The sequence below is a fragment of the Coturnix japonica genome, chromosome 7 (genome assembly GCF_054131305.1).
Source record: "Coturnix japonica strain WE chromosome 7, WE-NBRP24, whole genome shotgun sequence".
Classification (NCBI taxonomy): Eukaryota; Metazoa; Chordata; class Aves; order Galliformes; family Phasianidae; genus Coturnix; species Coturnix japonica.
In genome coordinates, this window is record NC_140669.1 from 23,638,561 (window position 1) to 23,655,565 (window position 17,005).

General features: G+C 36.8%; 1 protein-coding gene across 7 annotated transcripts in view; it reads left to right on the forward strand.

Annotated features, from left to right (window-relative positions):
• Positions 1-16,726, forward strand: part of TRAK2 (trafficking kinesin protein 2) — a 32,077-nt gene extending 15,351 nt beyond the window's left edge. For 3 of the 7 annotated variants that reach the window (XM_032445981.2, XM_085552712.1, XM_015868112.3), the window contains 14 exons: positions 1,619-1,672; positions 2,196-2,266; positions 2,811-2,927; positions 4,237-4,446; positions 4,963-5,041; positions 6,584-6,714; positions 6,913-6,987; positions 8,120-8,236; positions 9,096-9,175; positions 9,822-10,022; positions 10,157-10,455; positions 10,748-11,023; positions 12,191-12,290; positions 12,798-16,726. In XM_032445981.2, coding sequence (XP_032301872.2) covers positions 1,619-1,672; positions 2,196-2,266; positions 2,811-2,927; positions 4,237-4,446; positions 4,963-5,041; positions 6,584-6,714; positions 6,913-6,987; positions 8,120-8,236; positions 9,096-9,175; positions 9,822-10,022; positions 10,157-10,455; positions 10,748-11,023; positions 12,191-12,290; positions 12,798-13,476 — 2,489 coding nt within the window. In that variant the 3' untranslated portion in view covers positions 13,477-16,726. The remainder of the gene's footprint in view (positions 1-1,618; positions 1,673-2,195; positions 2,267-2,810; positions 2,928-4,236; positions 4,447-4,962; positions 5,042-6,583; positions 6,715-6,912; positions 6,988-8,119; positions 8,237-9,095; positions 9,176-9,821; positions 10,023-10,156; positions 10,456-10,747; positions 11,024-12,190; positions 12,291-12,797) is intronic. The other 4 variants (XM_032445982.2, XM_085552714.1, XM_015868117.3 and 1 more) reach the window with 2 other exon arrangements.
• The last annotated feature ends 279 nt before the right edge of the window (positions 16,727-17,005 follow it).

Consider the following 17,005-nt stretch of genomic DNA (forward strand, 5'->3'; position numbering starts at 1 on the left):
GTGACACAGTAAAACTGTCTGCCAAAATGCATGTTTTGCCACAGGTAAGTACTTTACATTTTGAGAAGCTGGTTTTCTATTTTCACCTCACCTTAAAATTGAATTAGTAAATATCGATGCTTGACATTCAAGGCTTGTTAATATTTGGATGGAGTGTGTTAGTTTTTTATTCTTACTAATCTACTTGGTAAGATCTGTTTGATTTGTAAGTTTCATTTTCTTCCCTGTTAAACTATTGCAGAAACAGTTCAGTAAATCTTGCTCTTCTGTATTGCTCTTTCTATTCTCCTCTTTAAAGATTATGTAAGTTTCTTCATAAGCTGAAATGCAATTTACTTTTTTTCTGAAGAACAAACTTAGTGTTATTTAATTTGAGGTTAATTATATGCATTACCTTTGTAAAGGACATACATAGCTTACATAGCATACATTAATAAAATTACTGTGCATTTCAGTGTAGCTCCATCGTTTCATAACTGTATCAGCAGCCGTCAATAAGAACTAAGAACCAGAACCAATACTATGACATACTTGGAGTATGAATCGGATTTAAACAAGACATAAAATTACCAGAAATAGATTTAGACCAAATCCCATCATAATCTAATTTCATGATGCAGTGGTGATGGAATTAGTTTCAAAACAGGTTAATTTACACCTTCAACTAAAGCAGATACTTATATTGCTGCATTTTTTTTTTTTTTGCTTTCTTGATCATTACTCCATAAAGTGAAAATAGCGAATTTCAGGCATAAACATCCTTCACCTGTAAGTAAGATTCTAATTTTGAAGAAGTGGTTCCTTAAAAGTTCCATATAAGTTATAGAAATGAAAAAAAGGTACACTTCACACATCTCTTTATTTTTTTGTGTGGTGGAGGATATATGTAAATAACTATTCTATTTGCTGTGGTTGCTTACTAAACCTCACAATACCACTCTCTCACTTGCACTTTTCAAAAGAATGGGGGAAAAAATATGATGGAAGAAAAGGGACTTGGGTTGAGTAAGGGCAGCGTAATTAAAGGGGGGAGGGAAAAAAAAAAAAAAAAGAAAAAAAACCCAAACACAGAAAAACAACAACAACAAACCTAAACCCAGCAGGCAAAAGAAACATGGGGAAAAAATAATTGTTATTTGTTTCCCATCAGCAAACAACTGTAAGCCATGTCTTGGGAAGCAGAGTTTTAGTATATGTAGTGATTGCTCAGAAAACAGTTTCATAACAGAAGTCCCCCCTTCTCCTTCCATTTCCTCAGGTGTGTGTTTTTGTTTTTCCTGAGCATGGCATCATACAGTACAGATTTTCCCTTTGGGTAGTTCAGGACAGCCTCCCTGGTGGTGTCCCCTCCCCACCTCTTTACAACCCCCTGCCTACTGGGCTATTTTTATTTTTATTTTTTGGAGGGGGGAGAAAGTCTTGATGCTGTGCCAGCACCATGTAGCAATAGATAATAACAATTATCAGTGCTGTTCTAGCTACAAGCACAAAGCACGGCAGTGTATGGTCTGCTGTGGGGAAAGTCAACTCCATTCCAGCCAGTAGACTATTGCCTTAAGTTTTAATTCTTTTTCCTCTTCTTTTTCTTTCTTCTGTCTTTCATTTTCTGTTACTATAGCTCTTATTGAACTGCCTCCCTCCTCCTTGTCTGGATCTTGCAAATTTTCACAAGGTAATTAAGTTTTCTTACTAACATCTTTTGTTTCCCTATCCTAGAACAGGATAGGGGTTTACATTTTAGCACTGCATTTCGTTCAGAATTGTCTCATGTTCTTCATGCCCTAAAGTCCCGTTTTTCAAGTTCCATTTGTTCTGAATGAAGTCTTCAAGTGTTTTCAGCTGTATTTGTATATGGATTACTTTTCCTTTCTCCCCAGCCCGGTGGTTGATTTAATAGTTTAGCTATATTGAAAAAGTTGATCTAAAGATTCTTCACCATTTTCTAATTCTACAGCATATGTAAGCACCTCAGCTTCTAGCTAATATTGCTGAGCTGCAAGTACTCAATATCTCATTAGATCAGTCTCTTAAATCAGTATTGTTTCATATTTCTGAAGTTAAAATGCATTTTCATAAGTCTCTGCTAGTTTCCTCAACTGATCGCTATATTTCTGCTGTTTTTTTCTTCTCTGCATTCCCTGCAGTCCTCTTTTAAATTAAGATGCTTCAGTAAGTGTGGTTTTTTGTCTTGTCAGTTCTAGGTACAGATAATGTGGAGCAGAAAACCTACAGTGATTCTGATATGGTCAAACATCTGCTAGCTGAGGTATGTTCATCTTTGTAATGCTGTGTTAATATATTTGAGGACATGTATTTGAAGAGATTTATTCAGCTACCAGGAATCCTGATTCAGTTGTCTTCATGAGCTACTTATCTCATGACATGGGTCATGAGAAGCTGCCTAGTCAGTTGCATCATCTCAGAAACAGAATTTAGCTAAACTATGAATGGATGCCTCACAGGTGCTGGCAAGTAACCAGGAATAAGCATCTTTCTTCTTGGCTTTTACCTTCTCATCGCAGTTCCATTTATGCAGTCTGTTCTGGAGAAGTTGTTACTTGAAGGACAACAGAACTAGGCATATGTGAATTCTTAGAATGATACAACTAAAGCCCACAACCTCATTGAAACTATACCTAGGTTAGGTGCTGTCCTCCTGTTATTGAAAATGACTATGCAAGAAAAACACAGTTAGGGATGCAGCACCTCAAAGTGGTGATGCATTAAACAGTATCTAGGAAAATCAAAATTACTACGAATTCACTCTCTGTCTGATCAAAAGTAGACATTCATTCTCTTTTTATGTGCAGAAAGATCGGGACCTGGAACTGGCAGCACGAATTGGACAAGCTCTGCTTAAGCGAAACCATCTGTTGACAGAAAAGAATGATGCACTAGAAGAACAGTTAGGACAAACTCTAGATCAAGTGAGCGATTTTATTTTTTTTTAATTCTTTCTATGATGATGGAAACGGGATTAATAGAAATATATTATTCCATTGTGAACGTGAGATTGCTGCTTTGAAACTATGTAGTGTACATAGAAATTGTTCTCCTCATTGCCATAGTTCAGTCAACTTGGTTGGGCCAAGGATTGACTATGAAGTCTGCACATGGTAGTCACAGAGAAACTGAGGATGTTAGATGCTATTTATGATATACTTAGAGCAAAATTGCACTTTTGAAAGTGTTTGTTTTGACCATCAGTCTAATATTTTGGTTTGAAACTAAGAATATAATAATATAAGTAAAAATAAACTATGTAGTTGACATCTGTTGTGAAGTTTTACGTAGCGACTTCTGAAGAGAAGAAACAGTCAGAAAATGATTTGACTTAATGGAGTGTATCCACTTAAAATTAAAAAAACAAAGCAAAAACATGAAGAGAATTCTGTTTCATATCTTCATTCTTCATTCAGCTTTTTCCTTATTTAATTTATTAAAGCGCTTATTTAAGCACTTCTTCCTTATTTAATCTTTTCTTGTTTTCTTGCTTTAAAAATAAAATATAATAAAATTAAAAAAAAGTCAACCAAGAAAGTATCCCATGTTTTGTTTTGTTTTGTTTTTTTATCTTTGGGGACAATACATGTAGGCTGAGTGACAGTGAAATAATTTCAGCTGCTATTATGCTGGTAATGAATACATACGATCAGCTGTAGGCCAGCATAAGTTTATTTATCCACACAAAAATACCAATATGCAAAATGCAATTTGTCTTAACTTGAGATTTGTCTTGTCTCTTTTTATGCCTTGTCCTACAATTCATTTACTAAGTGGACTGGAGGTGGCCATTCTGTACACATACACAGATATCTACTGGTTCTTTTTTTCAGGAAGTTGCAGTGCAGAAAAATGGTTGTAAACAAAAAGATAATAGCTTGTTAATTGATTTATAACAAGGTGGCTGGGAAATTATTTTAAAGTGAATTGTCCTAAAGAAAGAAAAAAAATAAATAATAAGTTGTCTTGTCCATTCCTGTATTACCTTAAATTTTCAGTCTCCCTTACAGTGCTCAAGCTATGATTTTGTGAACTTCTACTTGGATAAACAGGGCCTGGATCTTCTGTGCAAATATAAATAAACTGATGGTGACCAGTGAGCAGTTTTTAATCTTATTTTAGAGTAGAGTAGAGCAATGATATGCCAAGAATTTAGAGGCTGCATAAATAATTCACTGTAATAGTGTTTAGCTAAACAGTAGCTCACAAGCTGGTAATCTTGTTTCGTGTTAGGTTAATCAGCTCCAGCATGAACTGTCAAAGAAGGACGACCTGCTTCGTATTGTTTCAATTGCTTCTGAGGAAAGTGAAACAGATTCTAGCTGTTCCACACCACTTCGTTTCAATGAGTCTTTCAGCGTATCACAAGGTCTCTTGCAGCTGGATATCTTGCAAGATAAACTCAGGGAGTTGGAGGAAGAGAACCTTGCTCTCCGATCAAAGGTATAACTGAGTTATAGTATGTACTACGTATGCTGGATACGAGATAAATCAGAACTGTTTAAAAATTCAGCATCTGGGCTTCTCTTTAAACATACAATAATATGTTTTGTTTCACTGGATACACATCATATCCAACCACATTTCCTCCACTCTCCACATCCTTCTGTTTTCTTCACTGCTGTTATGTTCAAAGACCTCTACTCCTTTCATGATGCCTTTACGCTATATGCGAATCTTTGTGAGCACCCAGCTGAAGAATGTGGACGTATCAGACCCTCGAGTTTTTGTGACCCGTTCTGGTGTAAATCTGACTGCAATTAGTAGCAGTATTTTGGAAATTCCTTTGTGTTGAGGTTACATTTTAGTTCAATATTAAGGATTAAATAAACAAATAAATCCTTATGAAGAGAGAGAGAGGGCAGTTCTTCACTTGCAGCAATGTCCAAAATAAAATTTGTAGCATTAACTCATGTATTCATAAACTGAAATGGGAAAACTAATATGTATTTTTTTAAGGCCTGCCATCTGAAGACAGAAACCATTACGTATGAAGAGAAGGAACAGCAGTTAGTCAATGACTGTGTCAGAGAGCTCCGTGAGTATCCAAGTTGTATCTTGCAAAAGTAAAACGGTACTTGAACACCTGTTGCCTAAACTTACTCTTACTCACCCCTGAATTAAAAAAAGAGCTACAGTAATTTCTGCCAGTTATGTGAGTTTTACTCTTTTTCCAAGTGTAAACATCTTTTGTCCTGTTTTCCATGAAGCTTCATTGTGGTATTCAACTTCAGCACAAAACCTCATTTTTGTAAACCTAAACTGAAAACTGTAGAGACTGGAAAATAGTTAAGTTTAAATTGGCAAGTGTTTTGATGTGTCTGGATCAGCTGTCCAAATTTGTTTTGAGGAGTACTTACTTTCAGAGAATGGCAGCTCATCTGTTATTTGTTTATGTTTTTTTAATGGTTGTATAATTTTATTTTTTAATCAGTAGTCTTTTTATATGATCTGATTCTTTTGTGCATAATAAGCCCATATTTTAAGTTTGCTTTTTTATTTTTGTACGCACCACCATTAGGAAGTCTGGCTGCCTGTTTCTTCTTTAAGATAACCAGGAAACAATATGAATTGGTACCTAGCTAGTTGTTAATTTACTGTTCTGTCTGCAGAGACTTATTAACATCTAATTGCCAATGATATTTATTGGAATGTCTCCTATTTTCCTTCAGTGAGAATTTCCATGAGTTCTGTTTTGTCTAACTTCATGGCATATGCAGGCTTACTAGCCATTTTAGGCTGACAGAATCTTCTTCCACAGAATGCCTGCTCTGCAGCTTTAATATTTGTGTCTTCAGGAAAGTGATCCTAACTATGAGATCAAATGCCTACAGGCCCTTGGACAGGATTTTATCCTGTAGCAAACCTGTGAGATACAATAATTACTAGCAATTAAAGATAATTTACCTTACTTTAAAAAATAAATATTTAGCAATTTTAGAGAATCATTTTTCTAACTGAAATTCCAGTAAGACTGATGAATTTATTTTTTTAAAGAAATAAGACACTTTTTGCTCTAAGATTATGCTTCTATATCTGTAGTCTGACCTTTTTTGTGAGATAGATCGTACTTTATTATGACTTCGTACACTTGTCCTGAAAGCATAGCAAAAAGCTATCTGTATAAAATACTTCAGCCTTTTGAGGTGCTTTGTCATTTTTCTTCAGGAAATGTTCAAAGAAAATAAAAATAACCACTGGAAATTGTGTACAGCGGGTTTTTGGGGAGCAGATAGTGATTAGAATAAGAAGATAGATTAAGAGGTGTATGCTGCATTGAGAAAGTGTGAAACCAGTCTTTGCTCACAGAAAATGATAGCTAATAACAAGATCAACTCAGAGCCTGCTTTCTTCAGCATATTCCAATAAATCTGGTCTTGATTACAGGTCCCTGTGTCACTTGAAGTAATTTGTAGCAGCTTGTCTTGGTTATGTTAGGGTCATTAATCCTATCTTTGCTATGTGTATCAGTTTCTGCATACTCAATTTTCAGCACATTATACCTACATTTGAGGTTAACTTTTTCCTCTTCCATTTTATTCCTTAAAGGCCTTGATAGAGTTGCTTTTATATTTTGTAGGTCAAACAAATGCTCAAATATCCAGAATAACAGAGGAGTTGTCAGAAAAGAGTGAGGAGGTGGTTCGCTACCAGGAAGAGATTTCATCCCTTTTGTCTCAGATTGTTGATCTTCAGCATAAACTCAAAGAAGTAAGGAAGTGCTGATGAAATGTGCATGCATGGGTGCCTTCGCATGCAAGCAGATGTGCGCTTACAGTGGGTGAAAACAGTCTTGGGAGAAGGGGGGGGGGGGGTCACATCACTGTGACTGTTTCAGGAAAGTATGATAGAGGATCAACTCAAGGAAATCAGCTAAGAAAATAATAGACACCTTTTTTGTGCTTTCAGCATGTGATTGAAAAGGAAGAGCTGAAACTTCACTTACAAGCTTCCAAAGATGCTCAGAGACAACTTACAGCTGAGGTACTTAAAGTGCACATGTACATTTGTGTGTGTGACAGAATACAAGAGCAATAAAACTAAATGATAAAAAGAGCTTTCTTCTTTTTAATTATTATTTATTTATTTTAAAATAATTTATTTATTCCTTTTTCATTATGGTAGTAGCCAAATGGTCAGAGGAAAAGAATAATTGCTTTTAGTTAAGTCTGCACAAATACTTTTGTGGTCCATAGGAGTCTGAAAGGCAAAGAGGATGTTCCAAATAGATAGATTCTACTTACTTAGTTGTTATGAAATAGAGTGCTTTAATATTAATATTACTGGTTACATCAACAGTGCTGTAGCTCACTGTAGCTTTAGTTAATTCTCATTCTTCTTTTGCATTTGTAATTAAGGTATTTGCAGTTTTTTTATGTACTTTGGTTTTAATTCTGTACTCCCTTGAGTCTTAATTTGGACTTTGTCCCTCAACACTGAAATTGGTGTGAGTGTTATGCTGAGTGTAATCATAGAATCACTGAATGGTTTGGGTTGGAAGGGACCTTTAAGATCATCTCATGCCAAGCCCCCTGCTATAGGCAGGGGTACCTCCACTAGACCATATTGCTCACAGCCCCCCATCTAGCTTGGCCTTGAGTGCTTCCAGGGACAGGGCCTCCACAGCCTCACTGGACAACCGGTTCCAGTATCTCACCACACTCACAGTGAAGAGTTTCTTCCTAATTTCTTATCTAAATCTACCCTCTTCCAGTTTAAAACCATTTCCTCTCATCCTTCTGCTATCTGCCCTTACAAGAGTCACTCTCTAGCTTTCCTGTAGGCCCCTTCCAGGTGCCGGAAGGCCTCTATAAGGTTCCCATGAAGCCTTATCTTCTCCAGGCTGAGGATACCTAAATCTCTCAGCCTGCTCCTGTAGAAGAGGTCGTCCAACCCTCTGGTCATCTTCATGGCCCTCATCTGGACCCACTCCTAGAACTCCGTGTTTTTCTTGTGTCTATTATTGCTTTCAATTTTAGTTGTTAGCATGTGCTGTATAATGGTAGAAATGTGGTACTGAATCCATCCCATCTAAACAAGTTACTCAGTTTCACTGTGTCTTTTTGTTTTGCTCCTGTTTAAGCTTAATGGTATCATGTCATCTTTTCTCTTTCAGTTACATGAGTTGCAAGACCGGAATGCAGAGTGTCTGGGGATGCTGCATGAATCTCAAGAAGAAGTGAAGATGCTGCGTAGCAGAGCCAGCTCCGTTGCTTGTCTCTGCCATCCTCAGGCATGTAACTGCTGTTATGGCATATACCTGCTGGCACAAATGGCCTGGAGTAAACAGCTGTTACAGTCACTGCAGTGGGAACCATTTTGATATAGGCAAAGGAGCTGAGGTTTTTCAGTTTTTTAAGGTGTACACTTCTGAGAATTTCATAGTTAGTAAATTAATCATTCACTTGCTGTTTTATGATATTAGGATGGCTTTTCCTTGTTATGTGACTTTTATTTTAAGTACAGGAATTGATATGTTCAGTTGTGCTAAGTTTTATAACTTGAAGATATTTAAGAAACAAACCTTTTTGAGTTCAAACAATGTTTTTTTTCCGTTAAGTATGATGTGCTTTTATGTCCTTATCTCCTTATCTTGGGAAATTAAACTTTAAGCATAATCAGAAATGTGTTAGACTCATCGCTGAAGATAACTAAACCAATGGAAAAGAAAAAATGTTAAAAGCATTTATTTTCTTAGTATCAGGAATATTCTTATTAGTGTGTCACAAACTTCTGGGCCATGCTGGTAATTTGTCAGGTTTTGATTGGTCATTCTGCTTATACAGAAACTCTCATGTATGTTTTGATCTTTTAAGAAGTGCTCTTACCAAGTGTAGCTTAACTTAAGAAACCAAGTTTACCAAGCAAGTAGATTTTGCTAATGAAAGCTGAACCGCTTTATGTATGTGTTATTATGGTGTAAAACTTATTTCTCCCCGCCTTCAGACACTAGAATGTCTATGCATTACGTTCCGTGTGAAACATAACAATGAGAAAAAAAATTGAAAATGTTCAAGTATTTTGAAAAATGTTTTCTGCTAAAATTATTGTATTTAATTTGTCAATTCTTCTGCTTCTCTTTTTTCTTCTAGGATTCCCTTGCAGCAGAAATTAAAGGGACAATGCGGAAGGAATTGAGTCAGGTTGATGAATCTCTCCTGTCCAAGCAAAAGTATGTTTTTATATATCTCTATGTGACATTTCAGTACTTTTCCATGTGTTTATATTAGATAAGGTGAACTGACCTCCGGAAATCTGTGTGAACTTTCATTCTACAGTACGGTTTCTAGCTAGCTTTAAAAAAAAAATTATTAGGTAGTAGACTTTTCAGCTTTGAAACATATTATTCTTAATTGGTTCCACAAAGAAGCTGGAAATTTGCTAGAAGAATATTGTCTCATTCTTCAATTTCTGAGATTTTTGATGCCGATTCTCTGACAAGCAGCACTAGTTTTATCACTTTGACTACTTATAGAAAAATTATTTGCCTAATGCTACTATAATGTTACTTTAGCTGATAACAGTTTCTAAAGTCTGAAGATTTATTCCTGAAACCACACTTCTGAGCAAGAGCCTAAAACAGAAACTCCTAAAATTTCTCAGATAGTAATCAGTAGACAGTTTTGTCTTTCCAGGTCGAAGTAAGCAATTATTCTGATATTAAAATAGGAGTGTCTTAGGTAATTCTGCTCTTCTGGGCTTAAATCTTTTTAGTCAGATCTCTGTAGTCTTTGGCAAATTAGTTGTGCAAAGCTTTATTATCCTTTTAGAAGTGCTTCTGAAACCCACATTTGTTTCCTTGTTTTTTTTTCCTGCAGGAGTCAGCAGAAACGAGTATTTGACACTGTCAGGGTTGCTAATGTTACTCGTGGCCGCTCTTCTTCTTTTCCTGCTCCATTACCAATCCCTGGATCTAATAGGTCAAGTGTTGTTATGACAGCAAAGCCTTTTCAGTCTGGATTGCAGATGGAAGGCCATGCACAGATGACCCAGAGGAGCAACTCTGAGAGGAATTTGAAGTAGGAAACAGGCTATCATTGTCTTTATAAACTGATTTACTTAAAACTAAATCCACACTGTACCCTTGGTATGTATGAGAAAAATATTTAATTTAGTAGTCTTCATATCTGTTACTATTTCTTGTTTCTCACAGGGGCAGACATAAGCCTGGGCAGCCAGGAACTCCTGGAGACAATGACTTAGTCACAGCTCTGCACAGGCTCTCACTCCGTCACCAGAACTATCTGAGTGAGAAGCAGTTCTTTGAGGAAGAATGGGAGAGAAAAATGAATTTGCTGACTGAGCAGAACGAAGGGGCTAGTGGCTGTAGTACACCAGCAGAAAGTTGTTTTTCCTTGGGTACAAACTCAGAATTCACTGATCTCTCTGCCAGCTCCAGTAACCTCCGTGTCCTTTTACCAGAAAAACTGCAAATTGTCAAGCCCATCGAAGGTAAGCAGATGATCTTCCTTCTTCTATCAGCAGAACAGGATTTGATATTAATTTACCAACTAATTCATGATTATAGACAGACATGATAATAAGGGGAAAATATCACTTTCTATTTGGCTTTCTTACATGGTGCTAAGTGTTAGGCTTTTTCTGGCTGTTCACATCATCATCCAAGTGCACTGTGTTCTTCAGCAACAGCACCAGTTGGCTGAAATTGTTGTGATCAAGCTTTTTTGTAACTTAATGTAATAGTAGGTATTGGTTCTGAAACTGTTCTCTTTTGTCACTCCAGGATCCCAGACCCTGTTTCACTGGCAGCAGCTTGCTCGACCCAACCTAGGCACCATACTTGACCCGAGGCCGGGTGTTGTTACAAAAGGTTTTACCCCTCTGACTGATGATTCTGTGCACCGCATCTCTGACTTGGAGGAGGATGATGAAGAAGGGGAAGGAGGTATAACATTTCAAGTGCAACAATCCTCCCCAGAGAAAAAGAAGTCTGCAGTGGCAGAACCAGTGTCAGGGATATTCCTGTCACCTATTACTTCAGTAGCAGTACCACTCATTGGTAAGAAGCACAGTTACTGACTTTTTCCTCATTTTGCATGCTGATTTCTGAGGTTTTAACCCGCACTAGATGCCTTGATCATTTTAGCTGTTTACAAACTGCCCACCTGCCGCATTCAAGTCTGCAGTAAATTTGTTAGGGAGACGTTTTCAGTTTCATCTACATGTTACAAAATACAGTTCTGAGAGTTGTAGGTGATGTTTGTCTTCCATGTCAGTTTTTTAATTAGGAGGTACAGCAATGCTGGAAACTTACCTGGGATAAGATTAAATCTGAGTAACGATATGCTAAGCAGTTACCTTATTAAAAAAATTGAAGATGACCAGTATCTTCCATTTAATTATCAAAAATATGCTATTTGTGTTAGTAAAAGGTATAAAATTTTATACCTTAAATTCTGTGGAAAACAGTGCCTCACAAAGGTGAGGCTGAATATCCTAATGTTAAATTTATATCAGGCCCCTTGTGGGAAAATTACATATTACAAACGCCCATCTTTTTTTTTGCCAAAATACAAATCCCTAAGGAAGGCTGTTGTCAGAGAATGGGAAAAACATCCCTGCTTTCTCTTGGCGCATGGGCTTCATCACTGTTTATGTGCTGAGCTCTCTGATTGCGGTGTGGGATCTCAGACAGAAATTTCTTACCAGTACTCCACTTTTTGTTGGGTTTCATTTTAGTTTAGAAATATATCTCCAGTAACTTAGTTTTCTGCAGAATTCTATACTAAAGTAATTCAAAGCATTATTTCAAATACAACTTAATACATGTGGTACAGTCTCTTCCTGTTCTCTTCATCTTCAGAGCATTTTATAAAGGCTAGATAAAAGCTTGTACCTTCTTTTCTGATTCAAGTTGGATGTCCATATTTCTTGTACTGTTAGTTAGCTTCTGTGGTTATTGATGTTACTAACATTTGAAAAGCATAATTTCAGCTCATCTTAAATAGGAAAAAACATAAAGCCAGAAAGTAAATGGATTTTAAAATAAACTAACGGTAGTATCTTTTTCTCAACTGAAATAGCTGATTTAGAGATAACAATGTCTTTGCTGTCTTTTAAAAAAGCTAAAAATTAGCAGTGATATCATCATATTAAGCATTGTTTTCATTAATCATGATCAGTCTCTATTTTTAACCTCATGGGATGTAAATTCTCCACATTGCAGCATCGAATCCTGGCAAGTGTCTGTCTTCAACAAATTCCACATTCACTTTTACTACCTGTAGAATCCTTCACCCATCTGATGTCACCCAAGTTACTCCCAGGTATGATGACTGCTGACATCCTAAGAATTTCTGCATAGAATTAGATGATTGGTATTTATAGACAAGTTTAAAATAAAAATAAACTAAGATAGTTAGGCAACACATTAAATGTTATTCATTACAGGGGTTGCAATTACAAAGGGGAAACTTGAAATTCTCTAGAATAAAACAGATATGTTTTTTTTTTTTATCCTTTTTAAAAAAACTAAGCTATTGCTTAGTGTTGTAACAATTTATTTTTGTTTCCTTTCTACATGTTCAGACATGAAAAATTGTATAAGAAAGATAAATGGTTTGGTACTTACATCAAAACCTCTGTCAACCGGTATCTTCTAGATGTTTTGCCGAACACTAATAGTGAATCCACTAAAGCTGAAACTGTCAAAAATAGCAAGTTTACTTTTTCTTGAACATTTCATATACTAAGGGGCAAATGTAGAGCCAAGCAACTACAAATATGTCTAATGCATATATCCATGCATCTTCTCTGTTTCTCTTTTGTTTCAGCTCTACATCTGCTCCATTTTCACTTGGAAATAGTGGAAACAGCATTGGAAACCACGTAGTGAGCACTCCAGCCATGTCTTACAGGCTTAGTATTGGAGAATTTCTCACCAACAGAAGAGATTCAACTACCACCCTCAGCAGTACCAGCAGTCTGGCTCAACTTTTGCAGGAACGAGGCATCTCTGCCAAGGTTTATGATAGCCCCCTGTTAGATAAACTGCCTCTGCTACAGCCCCCTCGTACAGTCCCCATTCCTTCTACTCCACCCAATTCTCCTTCACACTCACCTTGTCCCTCCCCTCCACCATTTGAGTCTCGAGTGCATCACTCAGAAAATTTCCTGGCTTCAAGACCAGCAGAAACATTCTTGCAGGAAATGTATGGCCTAAAGCCCTCCCGTAATGCTCCAGATGTAGGCCAGCTGAAAATGAACCTGGTGGACAGGCTGAAGAGGCTGGGTATTGCCAGGGTTGTCAAGCCCCCTGATACACAGGACCACAAGAAGAATCAGGGGGCAGAGGTTAGCCTGCAGAGGCCAGACTCAGCTGTGTTTTTAAATGCGGGTAGCAACTTAATGGCAGGACTGAGAAGAAATCAGAGTCTTCCAGCCATGATTGGAGCATTAGGGGCCCCAGTCTGCACACAGTCAACAAAAATGAATATCCTAAAGGAGGACTGATTGCTCTGGACATTGGTGTAGTAAATAATAGAAGAGGGAGAAACATCCAGTACGGAAATGGCTAGGTGTGTTACAGAAGAGTTGGAGAAGGCATGTGCATGTGAGAAGAGCGGGGAGAGAGAAGTGATGGGATCAAGAAGAAAAGAACGCTGCTTGGGTCTGGGGAAGGAGGCTTTTGTGGAAGATAAGAAAGAAGAAACCAAAGCTTAGTTTTAAGATTCCTCCAGCATCTGTCTTAGTTTAAATAAAAGACCAATGTAGACATTTTCAGTATTTTAACCTTTTAAACTGTACTTGTAGAACTGTCTTGCAGGTGCTGTTATATTTTTTCTACCATATGACTATAGTATTTATAATTTGTTAGCAGTCAGGCTGTATCATTTGAATATGATGTTAAGACAATAATCAGTCTGACCAGCATCATTTGTCCAAGTTCTTCTCTATAGCAAATATAAAAACTTGGGACTACTTAAATTCTAGTACTTTCTAACTCAGAAACTACTCTTTTGAACTTCCCATGTTGAGAAGCAGAGGTGAGAATCTTTAATTTGATATTTGAGCACAAAAATGAATGATCAGGATTTGTTTTTTTGAAAGAGTGCAATTGTGCTAGTGAGTTACTCACAGAACTTAATTTCTTTCTAGAGCTTCTGAAGCAAACAGTGGAAAGTGCAATGAACGAGAACTAAGGAGCATAAAAGTATGTATTAGGGTGAAAATTCCAAGCTAAGAAATCTTATTTTTTCTTTTTTTTTTTTTTTCTTCCCCACATACAAAGAAAAATTTCAGTATTTCGAAAGGAAATAAAAACTAGGTGCTTGATTAAGAATTTGTTTTCATTTGGCATAAGCAGAGAGCATTTGCCTAAATGCTTCATAAATCAGTAATTTGGATCTTGACAGCTAGACATTCTGTATATTGGAGAGTTCGGCAGCAACATCATGCCTTTTGTTCAGATATTCCTGACTGTAGGCAGGATTTTGTTTGAAAGATTTCATTAACATCAAAATTTATCATTCTGTATTCAGAGAATGGAAGATGAAAGCTAGTGTTCTTTGTAGCATTTTTTGAATGCAGATCAATTTGGCCTGTGTTGAAATTGTGTTTGAATGATGAAAAGTAGCTCTGACCTTCATTCTGAATTAACACTGAGGCAGACTTTTTCTCTCAAAATAGAACACCATTGGAGAAATGTGGTTTCAGAGTGGCATTCAGCAAAGTAGTATTGCCTGCCCTGCTTTTTGAATTCCTTCCTGAACAAGCTTCTAGTCTTAACTGCATAATCTACAATAGATTTGTCCTCCATTCCTAGGGGGAATAGATCTTTGCAAGTGATCAGAATGGAAACAGGTTCTTAAGTCTGTTCATTATTTTTTTTTTTTTCCCAGTGTACATAACATAAAATCAATGGTTTTAAAGTTTTGATACAATTAGTTTGAACAGCCAGTGTTTACCTTGGCTGTTATGGTATATGTGGGACATAGCTGGCATCTTTCTGGATGCATGGTGTGAAGCACTGGCGTAATTACACTGATTTGCATTTGGCATATGGCACAACCACACCCTTGTTGCTGCAGGATTGAGTGGAGTAGGGCAGGAAAAGAAAGCTTCTTAAACCGATTTATAACGTGGCCTTTCTGCTTTTACAGCCCTATGGATCTCATGATGACTCTTATAGAGCAGTCTTTTTTTGTAAAAGGATAAGGATTAACCACTTCAAACTTGCACAGGGACTCTCAGCAGAAACTTGTCTGTCAGCAGCGCACAGAAATATTCAGGAACTCCTGGAGCTGCCTTTTGCTCTCTAAGAATCTTATGAAAGGTGAATTTTATTTGAAGTACTATATACGGGTTAATTTGTTTTTTAAATAAAAAATATTTAATTCCTTCATGTAAATATTTATGTTTGTACTTCCTTAACTGTGCACTGGGCCTTACCTAGCTAAATAAGGTAAGAATGAAAGAGCTGGAGGGAAATATTCTTGCTCTCCAGTGAACTAAGGAATGACTTGACAAAAGATTAGATAGTTTGGTATAAAAAGGGAAGTATATAATGTGTCAGAAGTCTGTCTGTTTTATGCACTCTTATTATAGGAAGGCATCTAAGAGACAGATAATTTTTAATGGTATTTCACTGTGTTTCTAACTAGCTTCATTATCTAACTCCAGCCTTGTGATCATCGTGTGTGTTTTCAGCAGAAAAAAAGGAAAATAAATTAAATCCAAATTCCTTTGGCAGACTATGTTTCCATTAAAAGCTATGTAGTAGCACGTTAATTAAATGCATGTTTCTTTTCAGGACAGTTCCTTTTTCTGTAGCCTAGCAATAGAAACTCTTTCCGTTCAAACAATATGACAGATGTTGTGGGGTTGGTCGGTTGCTTTCTGTAGGATCATCAGATACTTACACAAGCAGGAAGGTGATCAAACAGTTTGAATACTGTTGTGTGTGTATTCATCCAGTTTTTTGATGCGGTGCTACAGTACTTTTGAAATTCTGTTGAGCATTTTGTATACATGTGCCTAGCTTGCAGCAACAGGGAAAGTTGCTACATCTTCCAAGTTTACTTCTTGGTGCCAGAATCAAGCAGACAAACACGTGTACTTCTGATAATGTACTTAAGCTGCCATTGTTCTAGGAACTTGTTTGGGTTCCACAGTCTCCTGCAAGAGGGGAAATGAACTTGGATGACTTAGGTAGCTGAGATCTTGCTCAAGATCTTTTTGTCCTGCAGAGGTGTGATTTGATTGAGTGAACTGATGGAGAATTGTACTTGGAAATTGTTCTGCTCCTTTGCAAATCTGAGACAAAAAATAGGTGCTACAAAGAAAAGAAGTGCCATGTTTGTGAAAGTTGAAGACACTGGGAAGGAAGTTTTTGTAGTGTCTACATTTATTCAGGTTGGCTTAAATCAAGTACAAGTTTATAACTTTCTAGTTGTACAGACATACAATTCAAGCTTCACTGTGTTTGATAAACTTGGAGATACCTTCACACTTAAAATACATGTGGGCTGATGAAGTCAAAAGTCTACTGCAGTCAAAGAGCATCGCAAGGGGGATGAGGGTAATAGGTTTGAGCCTCGTTTGGCTGTTACACAAGATTACACACGATGTTGGAACGGTCTGGGAATGGTGGTTTTTTTTTGTTTTGTTTTGTTTTTTTTCCATCTGCTTTTTGCACTTACTGTTGTTTCATGGTGGAATGTAAATTTCATAATAAACATGTATAACATGGCCTTTTTCAGTATGTTGGTCATCTTGTGTGGTTTCTTCCAGATGTCATCATCTGTTCTGCAATGTTATTTAGTAAAATTAAAATTAGAGCTTTTTGACACTTGGCTAGAATTTAGCAATTTGTGTACAGTCTTGGTGAATTGGTATCTGCATGAGTATTGCATATAAATGCTGTTTTAGAAATTGATTCAAAAGCTTGATCAGGCTGTGCTAGTCTATTTGCAGCTGTGTTCATGCTTAAGCAATTAAAGGAAATCTAGATGTGCAATACAAGTTGTGGTCAGGCTTTGCA